The 23359-nt window shown below is 46.4% G+C and overlaps 1 protein-coding gene across 1 annotated transcript in view; it reads left to right on the top strand.

Moving 5' to 3' along the window:
* Positions 1 to 9005: 9005 nt before the first annotated feature.
* The window catches only part of suclg2 (succinate-CoA ligase GDP-forming subunit beta), a 41771-nt gene continuing 27417 nt past the window's right edge, over positions 9006 to 23359 (top strand). Inside the window, exons 1-2 of the mRNA XM_028998276.1 lie at positions 9006 to 9082; positions 17925 to 18066. Of these exons, the coding sequence (XP_028854109.1) occupies positions 9014 to 9082; positions 17925 to 18066 (211 nt within the window). The 5' untranslated portion in view covers positions 9006 to 9013. The remainder of the gene's footprint in view (positions 9083 to 17924; positions 18067 to 23359) is intronic.

Raw genomic sequence — 23359 nt, 5'->3', positions numbered from 1 at the left:
TTCCGGCCTGGGAATTCCCGAAGGCCGCGACAGACCTGCTGCCGGCGGCGCGGTGCGGGTTTTCCTGCCAGATTACGACTGGTGAAACGCCGGTAATCAGGTTAGGCGAATAAAGGACACGGCTCCTCGCTTGGCGAAATGACACCCATTGTAGACGCTCAGATGCGCTTTATCCCCGAATCAGTGGGACCCGTATGGTGTCCCGTCCCAACTGAAGCGGCTGCGGCTCTGGTGGACGGGATGGAGAGGCTTTTTCCCGGAGAAATTACACAGCCACCGCCGCCGCGGTCTGCCCGCTGCCATCGACGGCTGATTCTTCTACGGCTCCAGGAGTGGCCATCATGGCGGCGTTACGTGCCCTGGGTTCTTCATCTTTACAGACAATCTCGCGCCACCCAAGGGCCCTCTGCTGAGCAGGTGAAGAGATAAAGACGTGACGGCGAATCCACACGCAGCCAAATCACCGAGACAAGTCAATTACGGCCGAGCGAGTGGCCAGTAAACAGGAAATATGCCATCAGCGCGAGAAACATGATAGCAGCTTCATATGAGGCCAAATCCCAGGACAATTTATTCCGACACGCGCATTCCTCACTCGCCTGCTCGCATGTGCACTTCCAATATCGGAAAATTACACGCGCGTGACACCATAATCGTAATGGGACCTCGCGCGATAGATCCCATCGCGGCGGTGGATGTCCTGAGATTCCGAATGGAAGATTGTTGGAGGGCTTAACCAGACTGCATGCAAACATCACATTTATCTTGTCTTTTAAATATTAATACAAGCAGACGAACTGCTTTTATCATCGAAAAACGCTGTTTAAATAAATCCAAGAGACATTTCTGGACTGATGCGTTGAGTTGTAATTCAGATGATTTTAATCCCGTTTCTGGGCTCCATCATCAGATTCATTCCTCTCTTGATGGATCCTCCAGTGCGGTGAGAGCGGGATCGCCTGAAATCCCACAGCTTGAGTATTTACAGTAACACAAGCGAGTTATTGTTCATAAAATATCCTCCAAAGGAGAACACGACATACAGTAAATTCTGATGACAACGTACAACATTTTTCTAGGATTTGTAGCATTCTGTGAATGAAATGAAACCCGGGCTGGCGGCTGCTGGAGGACACAACATCCGTTTGAGGACGGGAGTCGGTGCTCTCTGTCCAAACAGAGACAAAAAAGAGGCTTGAACTCAATCACAGACCCCGTCAGTTAAAACTAACCAAGGCATTGATTTTTTTAGCAGCGTGCATCAATCTCGAAGAACAAAGATCCCGCATTATGCCTGAGCAACACTCTATTAAATACAACACGAGCTGCTCCAGACGCGTCACGGTGACCTTGCCAGGCGCCTGATGGTCCTTTCACTGCTGCTTAGAAAACATTTGGAAAAGACCTGATTGTATATGAATAATCTGACACAGTTCTATTCACATCATTCCTCCTGGTTTCTCCCATGGTGCCTGCTTTAACTATGCGTGATATTTGTTATATCGTGGGGACTTTCACGTCACCTCAGGTCACGGAAGGTGGGAGTCGGTGGTCCCACTGGAAGCTGGGTGTGATAACGCTGACGTCCTCCTCGGCTCCCCTTTCAAATGAAGATGTACGACACACGGAGGGGGAGACGGGACTTTGCCGTGCATCTGGCCCAACGCGTGTCTTTGCTTGAGAGACGCGATGGCCGCCCGTAGAAATGACTTTCGATTAGAAATAAATGAAATGCACAGGCTATCAGGTTTTCAGTGGATTTTTTATTATGAAGCTAGAAATGTATTCTGCTCGAACCTCAGATGGAGCGTCAATTACACACCTGGAGAACTTCCATCATTAAAATACTAATTAAATGCTGTGTGGCTTCCAAGAATCGAAAATAGAGATTTCCAGAAAAGAAACTTTTCGCTCACAGACTCTATTGATTCTCATAAATAAAATCCCAGTGCACGGGAGTCATTTTTGGCAGGAATCTTTAAATGTATTTATTTCTCTCATATTTGCTTATGTGCTTGATGAGGTAATGCACCTCAGCAAATTTGGATGGAGTCTCCATTTTAAACCAAATGCATCTTAATATTAGCATTTTGAAATGAATACTATGTGAAATATATTGCTCTGGTCTCCTGTAGGTTCAGGTTCTGCAGCTGTGGACCTTCATTGTGGATGATGGAGCGGACAGTGAACCCCAGAGGATCGGGGCGTCGGCCCGCTCAACAATGCTGCCTGGTACAGAAGAACTGGGCAGCAGTACAATTTCCCCCGAAACGCATGTCCGTGCTGTCCAGTCCATTTTCTTTCTTCATGGAACGTAGCTACAGGTGCATTATGGGATTGAAGCTGGTGAATGCCTGCCTGGTTGTGTCTGGCTGGTATTTTATTGTGCTGCTCCATATCTCCATTAAGAAACGCAGTGTCGCTGCAGCTGATGGAATATATTCATGACTGGCAGGAAGTGAATGGGACCCACTTAGACGATCACATTATGGTAAAAGTCTCAGCGTGAAGCGCCCTCGGGTTTGGGACACATGTTTGGATTTGCTATTCTGATGCTCAGTCGAAACAACATCCCGCCAGGGTGCAGTTTTTACTGTAATTATTATACTGTAGTCAATGTGTGGCTCATGCAAGGAATGCAGAAAGCATTTAAATTTACTCTAATATTAGATTTAATGTGTCTGCTTGATGCATCATATTCATTTTTCATAATAAATCGTAAAATCCACACCCATGGACACTTTCTGAAGATTAAAAACCAGTGCTGGTGGAGTGAAGGACAGTCAAATAATAAATACAAAACTGCCGTGAGTAGGACCGTTGTCCAATTAGGAGAAATAATCAGGGGTGCGCTAAGGAGATGGTGAGCAGGGCTGAAGCAGAAGAGGTCGGAGGTCCCAGCGAGGAGACCACCACGTCCTCACAGCGAGAAATACACAGAACAGATGCTCTTCCTTCCTAGTTTCAATGTTGCCTTTTATTTATGCTGACATGGTGGACAGGGCGGACATGGCGGTTGGACTCTTGCTCTCCTCTAAATGTCTTTTATTGGGAAATACAGGAAACAGAAATACGAGATTAAGCGAAAGGAAATAACGTCTCGTCTCGTTTTCGAATAGTTATTATATTGTAAACCACGATTGGTCTCATGATATGTTTTAATATGGCTATTGTCACATGACCATCTCGTTCCTTGACGAAGCTATTTGGTGGTGGGGTTTCCAGGTGGCGACTCTCTTGCTTTCTCGTGTAATTTGTACATCAGGGAAAAGGCTCCGGCTGTGAGGAAAGAGGAGACATTCATAATTCATGTGACTGTAAGTCCCACGCACTGGCTAATGGGCTATGTGGCTTTTCATATTAAAACACACAATCATGATATTTCGGAAATTTTTATGAATTATTCAACTCTGAATTTCTTTTTTTTGTTTTAATGAATGATTCATTTATTTCTATATGTTTGAATAAGGGTAGATATGTGCAGGTATATTTTCCTGTGAAGGTACCGAGCGTTCCCTTCTCAGCACTTCGTACATCGTATGCGTGTGATAAGCTGATGGAAATGAGGTGAAATGTCAGCGGAACCTACGCTCGGCCGTACAGCGAGGGTCCCGGCGTTGCAGTAATGACCATAAGAGGGAAGGAAAACGCACAAAACTCAATCAACATTGCACAGAAATGAGCACGTTTGAACCAAGAGTGAAGTGAAAAAACGAGTTGAAAAGGATACGCAGAAAATAATGCATTAATGGAAGTGACGGTGGAAGAAAAAAAGAGACATGCGCCCACATAATGCATTTATGATTGAAGCCGAGGCAGCTCCACTCAGCCTGGCCGAAGCCGCACATGGAAACACAAAGAGCATTATGCATGAGGCCAGACGGCCCCGGAGCATGTCTCCTACTGTCACCCCGCTCGTCAACACGTGTCACCAAAGACCGCGTGCGGCGGGTTTTAACCCACATCAAAGTAAAACACGGCCCGACCTTCAGCAAGCTAACGGAGAGGGAAAGTTGGAATAAACGCTGCAGGTCCTCCTGTTCACTCTAATCAATGAAGTTGGTCACTGGGGAGGAGACCAATACGCTCGATTATCATTTTAAAGTGAAGTGATTGTCACATGTGATACACAGCAGCACAGCACACGATGCACACAGTGAAATTTGCCCTCTGCATTTAACCCATCACCCTGAGTGAACAGTGGGCACCATGACAGGCGCCCGGGGAGCAGTGTGTGGGGACGGTGCTTTGCTCAGTGGCACCTCAGTGGTACCTTGGCGGATCGGGATTCGAACCTGCAACCTTCTGATTACGGGGCCGCTTCCTTAACCGCTAGGCCACCACTGCCCCCATTTATCTTCATCCACAGCGCCTTCCGATCCGTCTTTACCGGGATGGTCCCCCAGTTGGGTTCGAACCTGGGACCCACCTGCCTGCATCTTCCTGCCAGGTCACGCCCGTCCCCTGACGCGTTCATGGGTGAGTGTCTTCCCCTCTAGACTGAAAGGACAACTGGAATTATGAATTATTAATGACACAGATTGAGAATTGACAAGCTTAAGATGATAAGAGGAGCCTTGTCCAGTCGCCATGTAACCTTTACAGAACTGAGAAGTTGGAGAGCAGCCTACAGACGCGCTACAGACGGGTGAAAAACGTGTGTGCTGATGATGAAATTTATAATACAGCCAGAAGTACATTATTAATGGGGTGGTATAACGGTAATACAAATGTGTTTATAGATAAAGGTAGAAAATCACCATAACAACTCCTCCACGATGAGGTCAGAAGGAGATGCCATGAATATGGATCGTGATTTTGAGTTCTGAACTCAGGACTCCTGTACAATCTACCGGCTTCTTCCTCGGCCCATTAATTTTACATTTACAGTATTTACCAGGCGCCCTTATCCAGAGCGTCTTACAGTCAGTAGTTACAGGGACAGTCCCCCCCTGGAGACACTCAGGGTTAAATGTCCTGCTCAGGCACACCATGGTAGTAAGCGGGGTTCGAACCTGGGTCTTCTGGTCTCACCCACTACCACACTTAACCACCCATGCTTCAGTATTTGACTAACCGCACACACCGATAGACAAAGAGAAACTTTTGAAATTGGTGGCGTTAATAACGCTAATGGCCTTGTGAGCAGCTCCTACATCACAGGCAGCCTGCACAAGGTTAATTAGCCGGGGTTCCCCGAACTCCCATCAGCGCCGCCTGCGCCCGCCCTTCCCCCCAACTTCATCTGCATAATGTTGCCTATGATTAACCTTCTTCAGAACAGGGCGCCAGTCCCTGGGGACCAACGTGCTGACTCAGAGATACCGGCTCAGGCGCCCAGGTCATTATTACCAGTCAATTATCAGCAATAATACCTCACCGCACGGCATTACCATTACCTGCAGAGGTCATAAGGACATAAACAAAGACAATAAAACGGACATTTTCTTTCATGCACGATATTTTGTGTTGGATTTGATGTTTTGGTTCTGGTTCTGCATGTTCCACGTTCTGCCCCTTATTTTGGAAGTAATAACTCTCACCTGATTGATGTGTTAAAACCCCTTTCCCCGGATCTGGAGCAGCCCACTTAAAAGCCGGGGATTTCCGCCCCTTCGGGAGTGACGACATTTTCGTGGACTCCTTCGTGAACTTGACTTGGCAGCCGTGTATGAGTTTGTATTTTGAGTTCTTCGGGCCAGTTTGTGTTCTCCCCGCTGTTTCACTGTTGTGTTCTTAATCGTCTGATAATAAAACCCCTTTTCCCAGCATGTCCCGCCTCTGCACTTCCCTCCCCCGCCACCTCAACGGCGTGACACCCACAAAGTCAGGTTCATGACAATAGTGTTCTGAGAGAAAGAAGAGATGCGTATTTCAGTCTGTACTGTATATTATTATTATTACGTTGTTTCTGTGTTTGTGATCACGTGACCCCTCGCCTAGCAGCACGTCCCATGATCCACCATGACCTGCTTGCTGTGGCTCCTTCATTGACTGGGATGCAGTGGACTTGTGCAGCCTGGGCATTCGTCTTCTTTGCCCTGGAACTACGTGGAATGGGAATAATAATCTTAATAACGGAACCTCAACCTGGAGCTCGTGAGCTCACACTGTTTACAATGTTGGATCTCAGCTATGGACTTTTCTGCTGGTCATCTTCCACAATGATTATAACGTTCGGACCAATCAGGTTACAACATGTTATAATATGTTAACCGTGTATAAAATTAAATGCATTTCGCCTCTGAATTGCAGCAAATAAAAAAAGGAATGAAAATGTCACTGTCACCACTGTCACATGGCATCAGAGGCCGAGAAGGTGTTTGGCCCAATCTTCACAGCCTCATTATTACAGCGCCTCTCTCTCCATCACGCTAACCTCGAATACCATGCAGGAAAGTGCAATGAAACGGGCCGGATTACGGTTCTAGGAGAGTCAGGAGTTTCCTTTTTGCGGTTCACAGCTGTGCATGCATATCGGAAGGCACCAGGTGAAATATTGGAGGGACAGGAGTCGTGTCAGAAGATTACTGCTGATGATGCAGGGTCACCTCGGGGTTCCGCTCGGGTTCTCACTGCAGCGCCAGAGCAGTTAAATAGCCGAGAAGAGTTACTTTTCACGCCTCAGACTGCGTAGCTGCGTGCGCTTTGATGACATATTCAGTATCATGGGGCCTTAATAGCTTCTTTCTTCAGCCGTAATTTTCCCACCAGGCAGCAAGTTTGCTCCTCATGCATCTAAGCTGCTAGATTTCCAGGCTGTTGACTCAGCAGTGAATGAAATTCCTCCTGATGCCACGGAGGTTCGTACGTGAACACGGAACACGCGTGGCTTTGATGGGGATAAGAGGCTCGGAGACGGGGCTTCTGTGGTCCGTCCCGAGCCCCGAACCCGGTTCGCAGGGTGAAGAGAGGGAGGGAGGCCCGTGGGACCAGGCAGGAGACAGCGGGAGAGGCGGCGAGATTAGGGGCCCGACCCGACGCTACGCGATGCTACCGCGCGCCGCTAATGAGACTGGCTCCTCCAGGCTGCCAACCCATCAGCGGCGACCTGGACCGGCACTGCAGCCGCGGATCGGCCGCCGTGCTGGAGTCTGGGGAGGTGAGGTTAATCTCTCTGGCCGGCCGGGAAGGACGCGCTGCGGCCCAGACTGCCGAAGTGATGAGGCTCCCTGGCTGCAGGGGACCGTCTCACTAAGAGCCTGTCCAGAGTTGACTAGTTCATGATGCTAAACTCTGCTTCACCGCTGCATACCAGCATTAAATATGGACAAAAACAGATAAACATCTACTCCATGTATGGAGTAGATGTTAGTCACCTAACAGGTAGAAAACTCACCTTTAAAGCACACGATTAAAAAAAAAAAAAATCCCTATTCACTCATTCATTCTGGACTACAGCCACAGTTCTGGTGTCACAACCACGGTGGCATGACGAGGCAGGTAAACGGAGACAATGAAAAGAGATGACGAGAAAAGAAACAGGGCAGCTTTATACATTCGACACAGGTGAACACGATTAGGAAACATTACACAGGACTAATGTGAAACTCCGGTCTGGATCCCGGAGTTTCGGACCGGATCATGACATCTGGTGGGTTCAGATTGTCAAACGTGCAAAACTTTAATGATTTAGGGTGACGCGGGAATTCCATGGGCAGTGGTCTAGCGGTTAAGGAAGCGGCCCTGTAATCAGAAGGTTGCCGGTTCGAATTTCGATCCGCCAAGGTGCCACTAAGCAAAGCACCGTCCCCACACACTGCGCCTGTCATGGTGCCCACTGCTCACTCAGGGTGATGGGTTAAATGCAGAGGACAAATTTCACTGTGTGCACCGTGTGCTGTGTATCACATGTGACAATCACTTTAATTAATTCATTTAATGCTGTATTCCTGTCACAGGAGGCCATTTTACAGTCGATTTACTTCAAAACCAACACACAATGCATATCGACTTTCAACAGAATACTTGGCTATAATGATTGTGTGATTTTGACGCTCCTCCACCCACTGCTGTCTCACCGATGTTTGGCGGCTGATCTGTCTCCCACACTCCGTCATAATCACTTATTTCATGATCACTTTGCCCTCTCTGCCCTTTGAAGCTGTCAGTGTAAGGGGGCATGGAAGGACTGGATGAGAGGGAAATATTTACTGATTCGCTGATGCCCACATCCCACCCACTCATCCCTCTCACACAGAGTATCCGGCCGAGCCTGCGGAACAAGGTCACGTCTGAGTACGCTGTTCTGCAGCACTTTAGAGAACGCACAAATGGAATCCTGAAACAAAGGCAGCATTCAATTACCGAGGCAGCGTGCGGAGCGGTGCATTAATCATTCTGAAAGAGAGAATGATGCAGTCCATCTTGAATGTACTTGTTTTTTGACCACGATAGTGCTCAGTTGTGCGGTGAAGAGCTGAACGACTGCCTGTGTCATGGATCGTGACTGAGATCCGCCTCCAAGGATGCACGGTGCTGTTAAATATTAACTCTGGTGCACCTGACGGTGGCAAAAAATGGCAAATGATTATCAATTAATCATTTGCTGTAAACTCTAACCACCAGGTTAAATTTGTGGAACATTAATATCCCGAGATTTAGCTCTTCTATTATTTGGAAAGTAAACTAGTAAACGTATTGTGTGATTTTACAGTTTTTAAAATATATATATTTTTTGTCACACTTCATACCAACATAAAACTATAAAAACGTCTTTCCCACCACAGTCATTACCAACAATTATGTATATTTTATAAGAATCATCATTCTTGTAATGTTACGTTGCATTTCTGAATATAAAGATACAGCAGGGAGAAATGGTTATAAAGATTATATTTTAAAACTCATACAGTATATATATAGACATGCTTTATTTAAGATTATTTGTTGTAGTTGCATCCTGAACACGTGGCGCGCAGAGGCGCCACGCCCACTTCCGCAGGCGTCCTCCTATCAGCGTACAAGGAGGCGTCGCACGCGCGCCACGTCACCGCTCACTTCCGGGATCATCATGGCGGCATCCATGGCTTGTCAGGCTGCGGCGAGAGGATCCAGGCGCCTGTTTCTCAACCAGAACGAGGTACCTGCGTGTCGGTAGAGGCGGGATTACAGCCGTTATTTCCCATAAAGCCCTGCGTGTCAGTGGGACCTTTCTGGTCCTGAGGTACCTCAGCGCCTCAGCAGGGTGATTTCTCATCCATTATTACTCTATTCTGTATTACATTTCCAGCTTTTACCAGACGAGGACAGTCCCCCTGGAGTCCTGCTCAGGGACACCATGGTAGTGAGTGGGGTTTGAACCCAGGTCTTCATCCTTCTGTACTTGTAGGTGGGGGTGAAATAGGGGTGGTAGTAGCCTAGAGTGTAACACACTCGCCTATGAACCAGAAGACCCAGGTTCAACCCCCACTTACTACCATCGTGTCCCTGAGCAAGACACTGAACCCTGAGTGTCTCCAGGGGGGGACTGTCCCTGTAACTTCTGATTGTTAGTTGCACTGGATAAGGGCGACTGGTAAATGCTGTAAATGTAAATGAAATGAGCTGCATGTTCCATGTAGAAGGTGAACCCCGCGATCATGACTTTCTGTCCGTCATCTGGACGTAGATTGACGAGTTCTTCATGCCGGGCCTAACCCTGATATCAGGCGTCAGATTAAAACCACTCTTCACTCCGCGTTTATCAGCTTGTTCTCCTTTCTTTCCGAGATACCGTGTGCACGTTGCACGTTTGGCCTTCTTAAACTTTATCTGCTCCGGACGGAGACCTTTGTTCGTAGCTGCTGGACCTTTTTTTTTGTTGTTGACTCGGTCGCTCGAGCTGAGGCAATAGTTTGAAGGTTAATCTGGTTTATCTTGACGCCGTGACCTTCTGTTGATAAGACATTTGTGGACTAATCAGAGTTTGTATGATCTGTTGACTGCAGGCACTTGATTGAAGTTTTAAATAATATCCAGAATTATATAACATTTTATGCTGATTTGTTTCAGGATTCAGTCTTTAGCTAAAATGTTCTTCAAAGACCATCGCTGCAAGTCAGCAGACAACAAATCAAATAATTTAAATACGTTTTTTTTTGTAATTGAGATTAAGCACCCTTCGTTTATGAAAACCAATTGTTTATGAATATGTAGGGCTCTGGACTAACTTTTTTTTACTGTTCTTTTTAAATTGCTTTGCATATAGAAAACGTTGACTTGTAAATGATTAAATATCAATCTTGTTAACAAAGTTTTTATTTGAAGCGCAATTCTACAAGAAACGTAACTTGCTGAACACGTGCTGGTGCTTAAAGTGACTTAGTTACTGAGCTGAAATAAAAACCAGTTAAATGAAATAAAATCAGTTTTCTGAGAGGCGACGCTGGGCCAGTATTTGTGGCTGCATGTAATGTGTTTTCTAGATGCAGCGTTTCATCTCTCGTTTTATTCGGGCTCGCACGGAAGCCGAGGCGGTGAGCCTGTGGCTAGCTCTGGCGATTACGAAAGCTTTGACATGAAACATGATGTTAAAAAATGCATAAATGCTTCATGCGCGTTACAAGGCACGTTGGTACAGTTGTGCTGCCTGCCGTTTGCTGCCACAATAATGTGCATTGATCAGTTCATTGATTTATTGATTCAACACAATACACAACACAGAATTTTCTACATTACTTCACATGATATTTTTTAATACGTCAGTGAGATGAGCGTTAAGGCCTCATCCACACGGACGTTCGTGCCATCAGGTGAGCGTGGACCGAAATATATGAATATATATATATTTAAAATTACCACTTATGGTGTGTTTATATGGGTACGGTGATATGTGCAAATATGAAATGTAAATAAGTGTGTGTGTTAAATAATCTATAACTAATCTGTATATAATTTGATAAGTAAATTTATATGTAACTGTTTTAATTCCATAGCAAATATGCTACAGCAGGAAGTTATATAATAAACGTTTTTTCAGATACATCAGCATGTAGCATAACCATATACAAGATAAAATGATCTGGACTATTCTACTGAAAGTGGACTTTCTGACATGCCTATAAGGATTTTCTGTATTCAGCTGTAGAGTTTACATTAAAAATATTTAAATAATATGACGCTCGTTCATATTTTGTCATGCAGTCCCTCCAGGATTCCAAGATAATTACTTTATTTTTGTACAGATCACCAAACCGGCTAGCTCCGCCCCAGCTCATTTCCATGCACGCTGTCAGTAGCCAATCCGGGGCGTGGTCCGGATCAGGCCCTGTAAACCCGGAAGTTCGCTGCGACCGGCGGGTTACGGACAGATTGAAGGCTTGTTTTACTTTATTTATTGGGTCTGAAGTATTAAAAGACATTTACTAGTCATTATACATCATATTTAAGGCCTTCTTTTTTGGAAACGCGAATTTCGGGCTTTTTAAACCCCGCTGTGCGCTCTGTGCTGTAAGTAGGCGTGGTTTCGCGCATGTGACGTCATTGTGACGATATTTCTGCGGTAGGCGGTATTATCGAAACCAGTAACGCTCTCACAAATTTATACAGTTTATACTGTGCAGTTTCCAGTGGGCGTTCATTTGGAGCGTCCGTGTGGACGAGGCCGAACTCAGTACCTAGATCAGGCCGCCACAGCCACTAGCGTCACTGCTCTTTAATTAGAAAACCACCCAGCAAGTCATTATGAAATAATCCATTATGCGTCCATCCAGAATCGTCCATCGACTGTGAGATTAACTTCGACCCCCGCGCTATGATTGTTGAGGCCTCGGTGTTGAAGGTCCAGGCTGTTGGATGGGAGGAGATGCTTCTGAAGCCGGCTTTACATCTTGCTGGCCAGACGCGTCTCTGGAGCTTCCCTCTGTGTTCTCTGGGATCCGCGTTACCTTTAATTAATATCGGTTAATGATGCGCCGTTCATACGTGTCTTATTGGTTGAAGCGTCTGAAGACGTGTTAAGGAGTGTGTGGTTATTCAGTGTTTGGTATCAGGAAACATGTCGTGTGTATTTAAGACCAAAAGGGAAATATGCACCCTTGTTTAAAAGCAGATTTTCCCGGATTTGTATGAAATATTCCAGCCTGTTTGCGCGTCTCAGTAGGATTACAGGGACCAGAACATTCATGACGGGAAAACACCGACTTCAATGTTCACTGTAATATTCGGACTAATTAATGCGAGTTCGTATGAAATCCTCCTCTAATCCAAAGCAAAACAGAAAAAAAAACTGGAAGCTTTGTGGGATCGTGCGGCGGTACAGGCCTGAACGATTTGTCCCTCCGCGTGGTGGGCAGGTTGGTGGGCCACGAGGCTTGAATATTTAAAAGCGGGGCGGAGGCGCCGCCACTTCAAACGGCGGCCTCCGTCCCCATCTGTCTGCGGCGCCGCCGCATTTACATTTCCTCCCCGCCAGGGACACCGCGGCGCAGCTCCTGAATTTCATCTCTCCGAGGTTAATGGTCCTCTCTGTCGCTCATAAGAGCTGTTTAGGGGTTTTCAATAATGTACCGGCGCCGCCGCCACCGTCATTTCTGCCAACTTCGTGTCTTTGGAAATGAAAATGAAATAAAAAGGTGGAAAGAGGGATAAATGAAGCGGCCGCTCTTCTTCTCCATCTTCTCTGGCTGATGTGATTTGCCCCCATTAGCCATGCTAATTAGTGGAATGGCTGGAGCTTCTGAACGTTCACCTCACGGCCGGATGCGTCCTCGCATCTCTTCCCTTTCTTGTATGGGACATTTGCCACTTGGCTTGTTTTTTTTGCCGCTAATTAAAATGACTCTTATTCGGTTTTGTGTTTGTGCTCCTGTGTCTGGTGCTCATTCTTCATGAATCTTTATGAAATATGTTAATGGATGATTGTGCCTCTTGGTCATTCCAGTGCTTTTTTTATTATTATTAACAGACGGTGCATTAATGTCACTGTGTGTTTGTTTTTTGTTTTTTTAACGTTCATATCGGCAAAATGCATCCGACCCCCATGACCCGTTTCTCCAGAGTTCTGCTCATTCTGTTCACATATGAACAGTTCTCCTTTTCCAACATGAATATAAGTCACAGGTGTAATGGCTGCCATTTCCCCATGAACCCGGAGCTGGAATATCAATAATCAGATTTATGAAAAGCTCATTCAGCTGCAAAGAGGCAATAAATCAATACAGCCAAACACTTCCATACTGTTATCCATAGATCCTTCATCCATCCTGAAGGGAACCTTATGGAATCTCCAGGTTTGGTTTGGTTTGTAAAGTGATAGGCAGGTGTGTTACAGCTAAGATCATTGAGATCCAATATTTTCCAGAAATGAGCATGTATTCCGTATTGAAGAAACCGAGTCCATCTGTAGCTGTGGGCCTAGGATGTGGAACACGGGTCCCGAACCCGATTAGAACAAATCAATTATGAACAATCAGCAGAATGGAAATGTGTTCATTTTTAAATATAAAAACCGGCCCTTGAGGAATATCCCAGTTAATTAACCAGGAGGCCATTCGGAGGTGCTAATTAGGAAGAGTCATTTCTAAGGTTTGGGGCTAAGCTTTGAGCTGCAGTGTGGATTTGGTCCCCAGAGGTTCTCCACACGGCTCCTGGATCTCAGAGGTTCGCTCTTTTTAATGCATCTCTCGTCTCTAATGAAATGCAAATATGAAGAGAAGTGCGTTGGGTCAAGTGGTTGCTGATGTGTACAAAATGAAGGAGTGGGACGAGGAAGGCGGGGCTTGAATTGTCTAGATGCTTCCATCCATGGTGGTTTACAGCATTTACCAGACGTCCTTATCCAGAGCGACTTACAGTCAGTAGTTACAGGGACAGTCCCCCCCTGGGGACACTCAGGGTTAAGTGTCCTGCTCAGTGACACGATGGTAGTAAGTGGGGTTTGAACCTGGGTCTTCTGGTTCATAGTCGAGTATTGTGTAATGGTATTCAAAGTTCCAGGATGTGATTTTTAATTATTTCTAGTTTTTGCTCCATAACCTGGTTGAAGATGATTCTCCTCGCCAGACGCTGAAGACCCATGGCTTCTCTCTGATGCTCAAATCAGCACTCATGCTGGTTCCAGAAACCTGGACCAACTCCTGAATGCCTTGGAAGAACTTCCGAGACGTTGCTGCTTTTAAAAAGTTTCTGTTCCAGAAGAGTCTCCTGCTGGTCGATGCAGATTCGTGAACGAGCTTCTCGTGAATATGTCGGGGAAAATTCACGGACCCTTTTAGCAGTCAAGGCTGTATTGACATCTCCTCTCTCTCTCTCTCTCTCTCTCTGGGCTTCCAATGGAGACCAGCTAATTAGCCAAGGAGCTGATTGGTGGGATTTTATTGTTATAGTCTATTTAATCAATTATTTAATAGATTTGTATTATTATATACAGACAGCAGGGTGTAATAATAAGGCCGTGTGGCGGTTTTGAGGACCAGTTCCAGATGAAATGCCCGTTCTCATTCATCTCGGAACACGTTTCTTTTACGGAAGCCATTCCAGTCCTCGAGTGAGCGAGTGACTAGACTAAATTATCGAGGTTTGTTAGTTTATTGGCTGGTGCCGTGGGGTTGAAACATGCCTCACTTTAACCTCCATCACGGTTGGTTGACACCTGACCACTCGGACCATGTTCAGAGGTGGCCTGTGTCCACGTCCTTTCTTGGTGACGTGGTCTGGATGCCAGACGGGAAGAAAAGTGCAGTAAGTCGAATTTGTCCATCAGAGCAGAGCCACAGCGGAACATCTCAAGAACAAAAAGCTCGTACGTGTTTAGAGGTTACCTTCAAAAAGCCTGAAGAGAGCTAAACCATGAAGCCAGAACATCTTTATTATGCGAAACGTCACATCCACCCCCCTCTACCATATCCTGCTCCTGGACTGCAGGCTGAGAACTGGATAGTCATTCGTGGGACCCCGAGAGCAGCAGATAATGGACTTTAAGTGCATTTTATTACTGGTTAAGTTCTTCACGCATGTGGTCAGATGGGGGTAAAGTGGTCCATATCCAGTATCCCTGAAGTCCCCTGCAGGTCTGGTTTGGATCTACGTTTGCCAAATGGTAGTACTCCTCCTTTTTCCAGGTTTTCTGTAGCTAAGAAGATTTCTGCTTCTTTGTGGGGTAAAGTGGGTGTCCGGGTGTCTCCGGTAGTCCCGCTTCTCCAGCACCTGGACGAGAGGTGGTCCGGTGTCTGAAATTTTTGCTGATGAAGATGATTGTGTGTTAATTACGGAAGGAAACCATGATGCAAATATTAGGAAGTGTAGAGCCTTTGGCTTCAGGTCCTGACTGCCCCATGCTAGATGTGGAACGTGGAGATCAGGCAGGAATCTGTGTGCTGCTAAATAGTGAGACGTCTCTGTGGCGTCTCTCCTGTCAGGACCAGGTGAGACACGACCAGCCCCCTTCCTGCCATCCTTCTGATGCTGTCTTGTCTGCATCCAGCAGGGGCTTCTGGGTATTATTGAAGCTGGTATTGGACATCTCGCTGCTTGTCCGGACACATTAACGTCTCTGTGTCCTGCTGCATGGTGGCGTGCTGTTAAGTATCCTCCATGATTGGTCTTTAGCCCTCGGTCATGTAGATTACTTGAGTAACTCTGTTTTAACTAGTGGAAGGTAATCAGCTGGCATTTTTAATGCCACCTCTTCACCGCACGATGGGTCTGGTAATGAGAGCAGACAGGGATGAAATAAGATGAGGAGTAAATGTCTTCGCATGTTGGGCTTTGTATTAAAATGGTCCCTCTTTGTGGCTTTATTCTGATGAGACATTATGGTCAGATGAAGCGATGACCGTTTATTATCAGATCACAGTGGCACCTGGCAGCAAGTGCACATCTTGAGGTGTGGAGACTTGGAGGATCTGAGATACTTTGACAAAGATCATGGCAGGTTCCTGGTCTGCAGCTGTCAGGACGTGCTAAAACAGCGTAACACCAGAAACTCCTACGATGGGAAGGTTGAACATCAGAACCGTACCACAGAGCCACGGTGCAATGTGGGGAGAAGATTCTTTGGATCATGTTTTTCTGGGAGCTGTTGGGTCCAGCGTCCATGTTGTCTCCCGCACAGCTTACTTCATCATATAGTCGTATTTGGTTGGTGTTTTAATTTCAGTTTTATTCCAGTCTTTCCATCAAGCTGTCTTTTTAGTTATTGGTTTTAGTCACGTCCAGACTCATTTTCGTCTAATCAAGTTTCAGTCGACTAAAATTCTGAAGATTTTAGTCTTATTTTAGTCAGCGTTATACCAAATAACGTATAACACAAGTATCCTGACATGGAATTAATGCCATGAATGTGTATTGCAGAAGTGACGTTATTCGTGTGACCGGACAGGAGACACAGGAAACAGAAATACTGCATAATAATTATTGCACCACGTCTCGTCTCGTTTTTGTCAATGAAAATGAAGACATTTTAGTCCAGTTTTTATCTTGTAAACCATATTTAGTCTTGTTTTTATTGGTCGACAGTATTACATCCACACTCATGAATGATGGAGTCGCTGGAAGCTTCGTTTGAAAGTCACGCCGCGGCCTTGTCGGCCTCCTGCTCCTGCGAATCCGATGCCATCGACCTTTTTTGCCTTTTTTCCCTCCCGCTCGTTTTAAGTGCCCCATCGTCGGTCCCGCTGTCAGAATTCTTTTTTTTTTTTTTTTAAAGCCTTTCTCCAGAAAGGTCTCCTGTTTGATCAACTCCTTCGACTCTCTACTCTACTTGAATAAAGTTGAATTATTTATCAGGCTGCCTGTAGTGGGTTATGCACCATTATACATGCAGGAGTTGTTAGGAATGGCAGATGGGCAGCGTGGGGGAAGAAATTATTTTAAATTGCCCCAATGACCTGAAGCTATTTAATGTGGAGAATATAAACACTTCTTTTTCTTAAAAAAAAAAAATATATATATATATATATAATGTGTGTGTGTGTGTATGTAATCCAGCCACACTTTCATTGTGTGTGTGTCTAATTGCATCTGGCATACTGTACTCGCAGGTCCAGGGTGAGCTTTTAGCTTTTTCTTCTCTAATGAAATGGGATAATGGGCCCACCTGACAATGCGTGATATTAAGCCCGATGCCTTTCTAATAGCGGCGGCAGCTGGAGTCGCTGCTAATCTCCTCCGCCCGAGTCAAGAAGCGAAGTACATTATGTGAAAACACAGAATCGCCGATTGGCCTTTTTGAAGCTCCAATACCTGCTGGTTTTAGATAATGGCTTTTGTGGTGCGTCATTGTTCTGGTGCTTTTTAATAAGTAATAAGATCTTGACCTCGGCAGCCATCTCACAATAGCATGCTGCCATATCTGTGTGTGGCTGAATTATGGATGGAGGAACACCAATCGATGAAATTCCAGTCTGCACTGTCGGTCATGAAGGACCCGTCTGTCTAAAGGCTCAAAAATAACTGGGGCTGCATTGATCTGGTCTTGCTGAGGATGTTGTTTGTTGTTCTAGAAATGTAGGGTGTGACGTTCCTGCAATTCAAGACACCGGTATCTGCTGTGGCGTCTGGCACCCAGCAGGCAACAGCAGGTCCTGTAAGTTCGAGGTGGTGCCTCGATTGAGATCTGGAGATCGCTGAACGTTTGTGGTCGAGATTCCTCATCTTGCTGGTGCAGGTCAGGAGAACCACGCGTGTCTATATTGGAGGTTTTTTTTGTGGTCTTCACCAGGCAGTTAAGGTTCCAAGTCACGGCTTTTTGGATGCGGATCTTCATTTGAAGTTCTCCTTTAGTCCAGGACTAGGCCTATTCCCTGACCGTTTCTTTTGGAGAGTGAAGCTGCTCTGTTCTTCTCAGTATTGCTGTGCGGTAAATCAGACATTATCGGGAATCTGGAAGGTCCAGGTTCAGTGGACATGAAGGTAGTGAATCAGCGGGCAGCGTTTACGGAGAAATGGTAAAATACTAATGATGGTGTGTTTCCTCATCTTGTGCCGCTGGCGTCTCCCCGCAGCTGCCCGGGTGGAGCTGCCGACGATGGCTGAACCTGCAGGAGTACCAGAGCAAGAAGCTGATGCAGGAGAGCGGCGTGGCCGTGCAGCGCTTCTTCGTGGCCGAGACGGCGTCCGAGGCCCGCGCCGCCGCCCGGAGGCTGAGTGAGTACGCGCCCACGCGCCGTATTCTCTTCCCGGAGCCGTGCCCGCTCCTTTATTTCCCATCTTTCTCCTCTTCCTCCTCCTCCTCCTTCTAACTTCCTGGGTTTTACCCTGAAATTCTTTATTATAAATCTATACGATGCGGAGGTTCTTTCAGAAGGATCAAAATGGCAGTGGTAGCCTAGCGGTTAAGGAAGCGGCCCCGTAGGTGCCACTGAGCAAAAGCACCGTCCCCACACACTGCTCCCCCGGCGCCTGTCATGGCTGCCCACTGCTCACTCAGGGTGATGGTTAAATGCAGAGGACAAATTTCACTGTGTGCACCGTGTGCTGTGCTGCTGTGTATCACATGTGACAATCACTTCACTTTACTTTAAAAATAAAGTACGATTTCATGTATTAAAGGACCAGTTGCTGGGCGGATATTTAAATTGAATCGCCTCCTTTAGTCTCATGAGTTGTAACGTGTTGCGCGGTGGTGAGAAGTTCGGGGGCCACTGTGCTGGAGTCGGGGTCCCCGAGCGAGGCTCCAGATGCCGTCCTCAGGACCTCATGCTGGTAAATCCGATGAAATCAAGAAGTTGAAACCTCGACATTTCGTTCCTTTTGATCTCTGGTATTTGTTAGATTTTTTTATTTTTTACTCCGCATGAGAGAGCAGGTGGAGGAGAAGAAACCGAGAAAAGCAATCCGAGGGGCCGTGAAGCTGATGGGGGAGCGCCGTATCACCGTATCGATAATAGAACCCCGCCTCTTATCAAATCCAGCATTTATATGCAGCTTCCATTGGAGCCCAAAGCAGAACGTATGATGAATATAGATGATTATTTTGGCCAGATGGGGACCGTCGACACGCTGTCGTTTGTTTAGTTGGTTATTTTTGGCGCTTCTGATGGCTAAATCCTGATGGGTTTTCCTCTAAAGATCAATCATCCTTTTCCCCTGTTTTGAACAGTAATGTCATGCCAGGGATGGGAGCCGGGAGGTGTTTCGCGTTCGGTCAGCTGTGTTTTGTTATTTTGCATGAATGTTTGTATAAAAAAAATTAAGCCCAGAACTCGTCAATTCGTCAAATTTTACTCTATAAAAACAGTTATAGGAAGTGTCGCAAATAGACTTTTTATAACCACGCCATCTGTTAGGACATCCATATTCTTCCCTTTTCACCTGACTTTCCTGCCATCTGCCTGTCTGTCTGTCTTCATGTCCCTCTGCCTGTCTGCTTATCTCTCATTGTCTTCATGTGTCTCTGCCTGCCTGTCTCATCATGTCTCTCTGCCTGTCTCTCATTGTCTTCATGTCTCTGTGCCTGCCTGCCTGCCTGTCTCTTCATGTCTCTCTGCCTGTCTCTCATTGTCTTCATGTCTCTGTGCCTGCCTGCCTGCCTGTCTCTTCATGTCTCTGTGCCTCTCTGTCTGCCTGCCTGTCTCTTCATGTCTCTCTGCCTCTCTGTCTGCCTGCCTGTCTCTTCATGTCTCTCTGCCTGTCTGTCTCTCATTGTCTTCATGTCTCTGTGCCTTCCTGCCTGCCTGTCTCTTCATGTCTCTCTGCCTCTCTGTCTGCCTGTCTGTCATTGTCTTCATGTCTCTGTGCCTGCCTGTCTGTCTCTCATTGTCTTCATGTCTCTGTGCCTGTCTGCCTGCCAGTCTCTTCATGTCTCTCTGCCTCTCTGTCTGCCTGCCAGTCTCTTCATGTCTCTCTGCCTCTCTGTCTGCCTGCCTGTCTCTTCATGTCTCTCTGCCTGTCTCTCATTGTCTTCATGTCTCTGTGCCTGCCTGCCTGTCTCTTCATGTCTCTCTGCCTCTCTGTCTGCCTGCCTGTCTCTTCATGTCTCTCTGCCTCTCTGTCTGCCTGCCTGTCTCTTCATGTCTCTGTGCCTCTCTGTCTGCCTGCCTGTCTCTTCATGTCTCTCTGCCTCTCTGTCTGCCTGCCTGTCTCTTCATGTCTCTCTGCCTGTCTCTCATTGTCTTCATGTCTCTGTGCCTGCCTGCCTGTCTCTTCATGTCTCTCTGCCTCTCTGTCTGCCTGCCTGTCTCTTCATGTCTCTCTGCCTCTCTGTCTGCCTGCCTGTCTCTTCATGTCTCTCTGCCTGTCTCTCATTGTCTTCATGTCTCTGTGCCTCTCTGTCTGCCTGCTTAAAGTCGTCCTCGCGCCACTGCAATTAACTGGAGACGGAATTAATTCATCTCGCAGATATGAATATTCAACGAGTGCAGCACGAATCTCTGGTGTAATGAGAGTTCTGGCTCCTCTAAATCTTTTGTCACTTTGTTGGTGACGATTTGTGATGTTTCCATATCTGCAGAAGTTTTTTTTTCTACTCCCCTCACCTTTCATCATTTTCATATTCATCATATTCATCATATTCATCATTTTCCTTTATGTTCCTTAATTATATCTGACCTTCACCAAACCAGCACGAGTGAACAATCAGAATTGTGTTATTTATATAGTTTGTATTAAATGTATTTAATTTCTGAGTTTAAAATGGCGGCAGTCCGGCATCAGTAGATGTGATATGGGACAATTCCTGAAACACCAACAGCATTCCAGTTAAATGGTTGTTTTGTGTAGTTTATTATGAGATATGAGATATTATATCTCTGTTCCATGTCTGGTTTATGGATATAGGTGGATTTTTTTATTTTATTTGGATTATGGAGTGGGTTGAGAAAAATAATCACATTTAATCACCATTAATAAAGTGTTTGTGCATTTACATGTGAATAATTTGTGCATTTCATGCAGGGAACTATTTCTACATTCTTCATTTTGTAAAATAAAAGTTAATATATATAAAATAAATAAGCGTTGGGGTCGTCGGTCGTCACGTACGTTCCTACAAATTCGTATCCTAACCGCTGTGCATGCATGGAACCGATCCGGCTGCAGGTTTCGGATTCGGCACGAATGGTGCGAGTTTACGTTGTGCGTCCTCCAGCGTATTTGTTGGACCCGGTCCGCGTTTTCCTCCTTCCGGAAATCGGCGGGCCTGAGAGCCTGCTGCAGAACCTCCATCCAGGTTGAAGTGGAGCTGGAGAATCACCTGGTTTCTGTGGAATCGGAGCAGTGAAGATCCCCCGGCTGATGGTGCTGGAGGTTCGAGCAGAGAGCTGGACGTGTATTTCCGGCAGCAGGACTAGTCCATCTTCTTCGCTCTCCTCCTCCTCCTCCTCACTCCTCATTCCGAAAGTGAACCGTCGAGCGTATTAATATTCACGCCGCAGTGGCATGAATATTCACGCTTTTCGTTCCTGACGGACTCGTGAGGTTTGGGGCCTCGTGTGAGTTTACTAGACGACTGCTGGTAGGAAGTATAACCGTCTCCAGCCGCAAGTCCGCTCGAGCTACAGCCACGCTTGACCGATGAGTCCCCCACGCTGGGACCTTGGTCTGGTTTCGGGGCGATAACAAGGTTACCACAGGTTACAAATGAGGCGTCCGGCGGACTCCAGGCCACTGTTATGGTGTATGGTTCTCCTCAGGATGACCGTTCTGTACCGGGTCTGTCTGAGAACAGGCTTCTGAAGGCGGCCCTGACGCGTCTATTCACGCATGCGTGCATTAATAAGTCCTCGATAAGCCCATTCCTACAAGTGCAGCGAGATGATAACGTCTGCAGCAAACCAGCAGATGCACATTTAAACTTTCCAACAAAGATAGATAGAATAAAGTCCAGAATATTCACATTTGATGAAAGTTGATCTCGAAGTCACATGACCGGTTGCTTCTATTTTGTCTGATGGCTCAGATATCTGCACTTGTTTTTAAGGTGATGGGATGTGACCCCCACGAACGCTTCTCCCCACCCCCAACCCACACTTCCTGTATTGTACATCTAACATCCGTTACTCCGTCACGTGTGAAAGATCAATACCACCCTGCGGCGGCAACCGCATCATGTTTTTAATGAAAGTTTTATTCCAAAAAGTGAATTCTGATGCAGAATATGATGATATTTCTTCATGATGGGAAGGCGGATCTTGTCCGGACGTTTACCGCCTGTCCTGATGGATCAGCTGTGGCGGACCATATGCTTCCCCCTCCACGTCTCGCTGCCAGGCCCGTGCCATCTGTCACGGCGTCTCTGGCGCTGGAGGCCTCAGCCATGCGTGGCGACGACGCGCCTGTTCAACATGTTTTTTCTGGGAATGGGGGCGGGGCTTTTCATGTCAGCGGCTTTTACTCTTTTCTAAAGTTTATGTAAATGAGCGAAATGGTCTCACGTAAAAGGAGCCCTCTGTCTGGCTAAGCATGATGGGAAGGTGCCAGTCTCTTCTGCATGTTAATACGAGCTTGGGCCTTATTACCTCCACATTCCCGCTCCCCCGATTCCCTAATAGAATTCCTCAGACCAAAAAAAAAAAAAAAAAAACCCAGAAAACATGCTGTAATGTGAAAATCCGGAGACTTTATGGATCATAAAGAAGCGTAATTGCGCTGCTGATTTGTGTTTCGCTGGTGGAACAATTGCAGCGGCTCTCAAATGGTTCTGTAAATGTGTTGGGAGGGCTATGGGCTCCGTTTCGGGGACCCCACAAATCAAAATGTAATTTTGCCTCCCTGACTGCGGCGTGGTATTGATATTACGCGTGGCAAATCACGGTTGTTCACGCTCCGACCCGCCACCATGCCGGCGCGGCGCAGCGCCATTATTTTGGTAATGTTCATACTAAATTGTGTGTTTTATTAGAGCTGTTCTGGGGTCCATTGAGCAGTAAATTTGAAGAAATACAAGTTGTTGTTATTATTTTTTATTCCTCCTGCATGCAGGTACGGCTTTTCCCTTCATTCTCATTTTTAGCCGATCGGCGTGCTGATTATGGCATCGTGATCTCCTGGTTTATTATGCATGTGCTCTTATTTCTATGGAGGATTCACATTCGGAGAAAAAAAACGGAAGTATTTGCAGAGATTTGAAACACTGATACCTCTCGCCATGTAACATTTGTACTAATTTCACTGGAGTTCAAGGCAAATTATTATGGTCGTCACGTTCCTGTCAAGTCCAGGGGTGTAAGGAACGTGACAAGGGTGTGGAGAGGAGAACGTTACACACACACACACACACAACCAAACCAAGCGTACAAACGGTGCTTTTATATCCAGTGAGCTAACATGTAGAATAAAACGGCGGACTCAGCACAGCTAACCAGCATCAGGACAGCCTGAAGGAAGGGACGGTCCAGCGGGGACAACTCAAACTCGCACCAAAGTTAACAAAAAGGGCATGTAAAGCTAAGAGGCTATCACACAACGCAAAAAGACATACGAATGAGATGCACCAATGGAG

The sequence above is a fragment of the Denticeps clupeoides genome, chromosome 12, assembly GCF_900700375.1.
Source record: "Denticeps clupeoides chromosome 12, fDenClu1.1, whole genome shotgun sequence".
NCBI classification, from domain to species: domain Eukaryota; kingdom Metazoa; phylum Chordata; class Actinopteri; order Clupeiformes; family Denticipitidae; genus Denticeps; species Denticeps clupeoides.
This window is presented reverse-complemented; position numbering and strand designations above follow the sequence as displayed.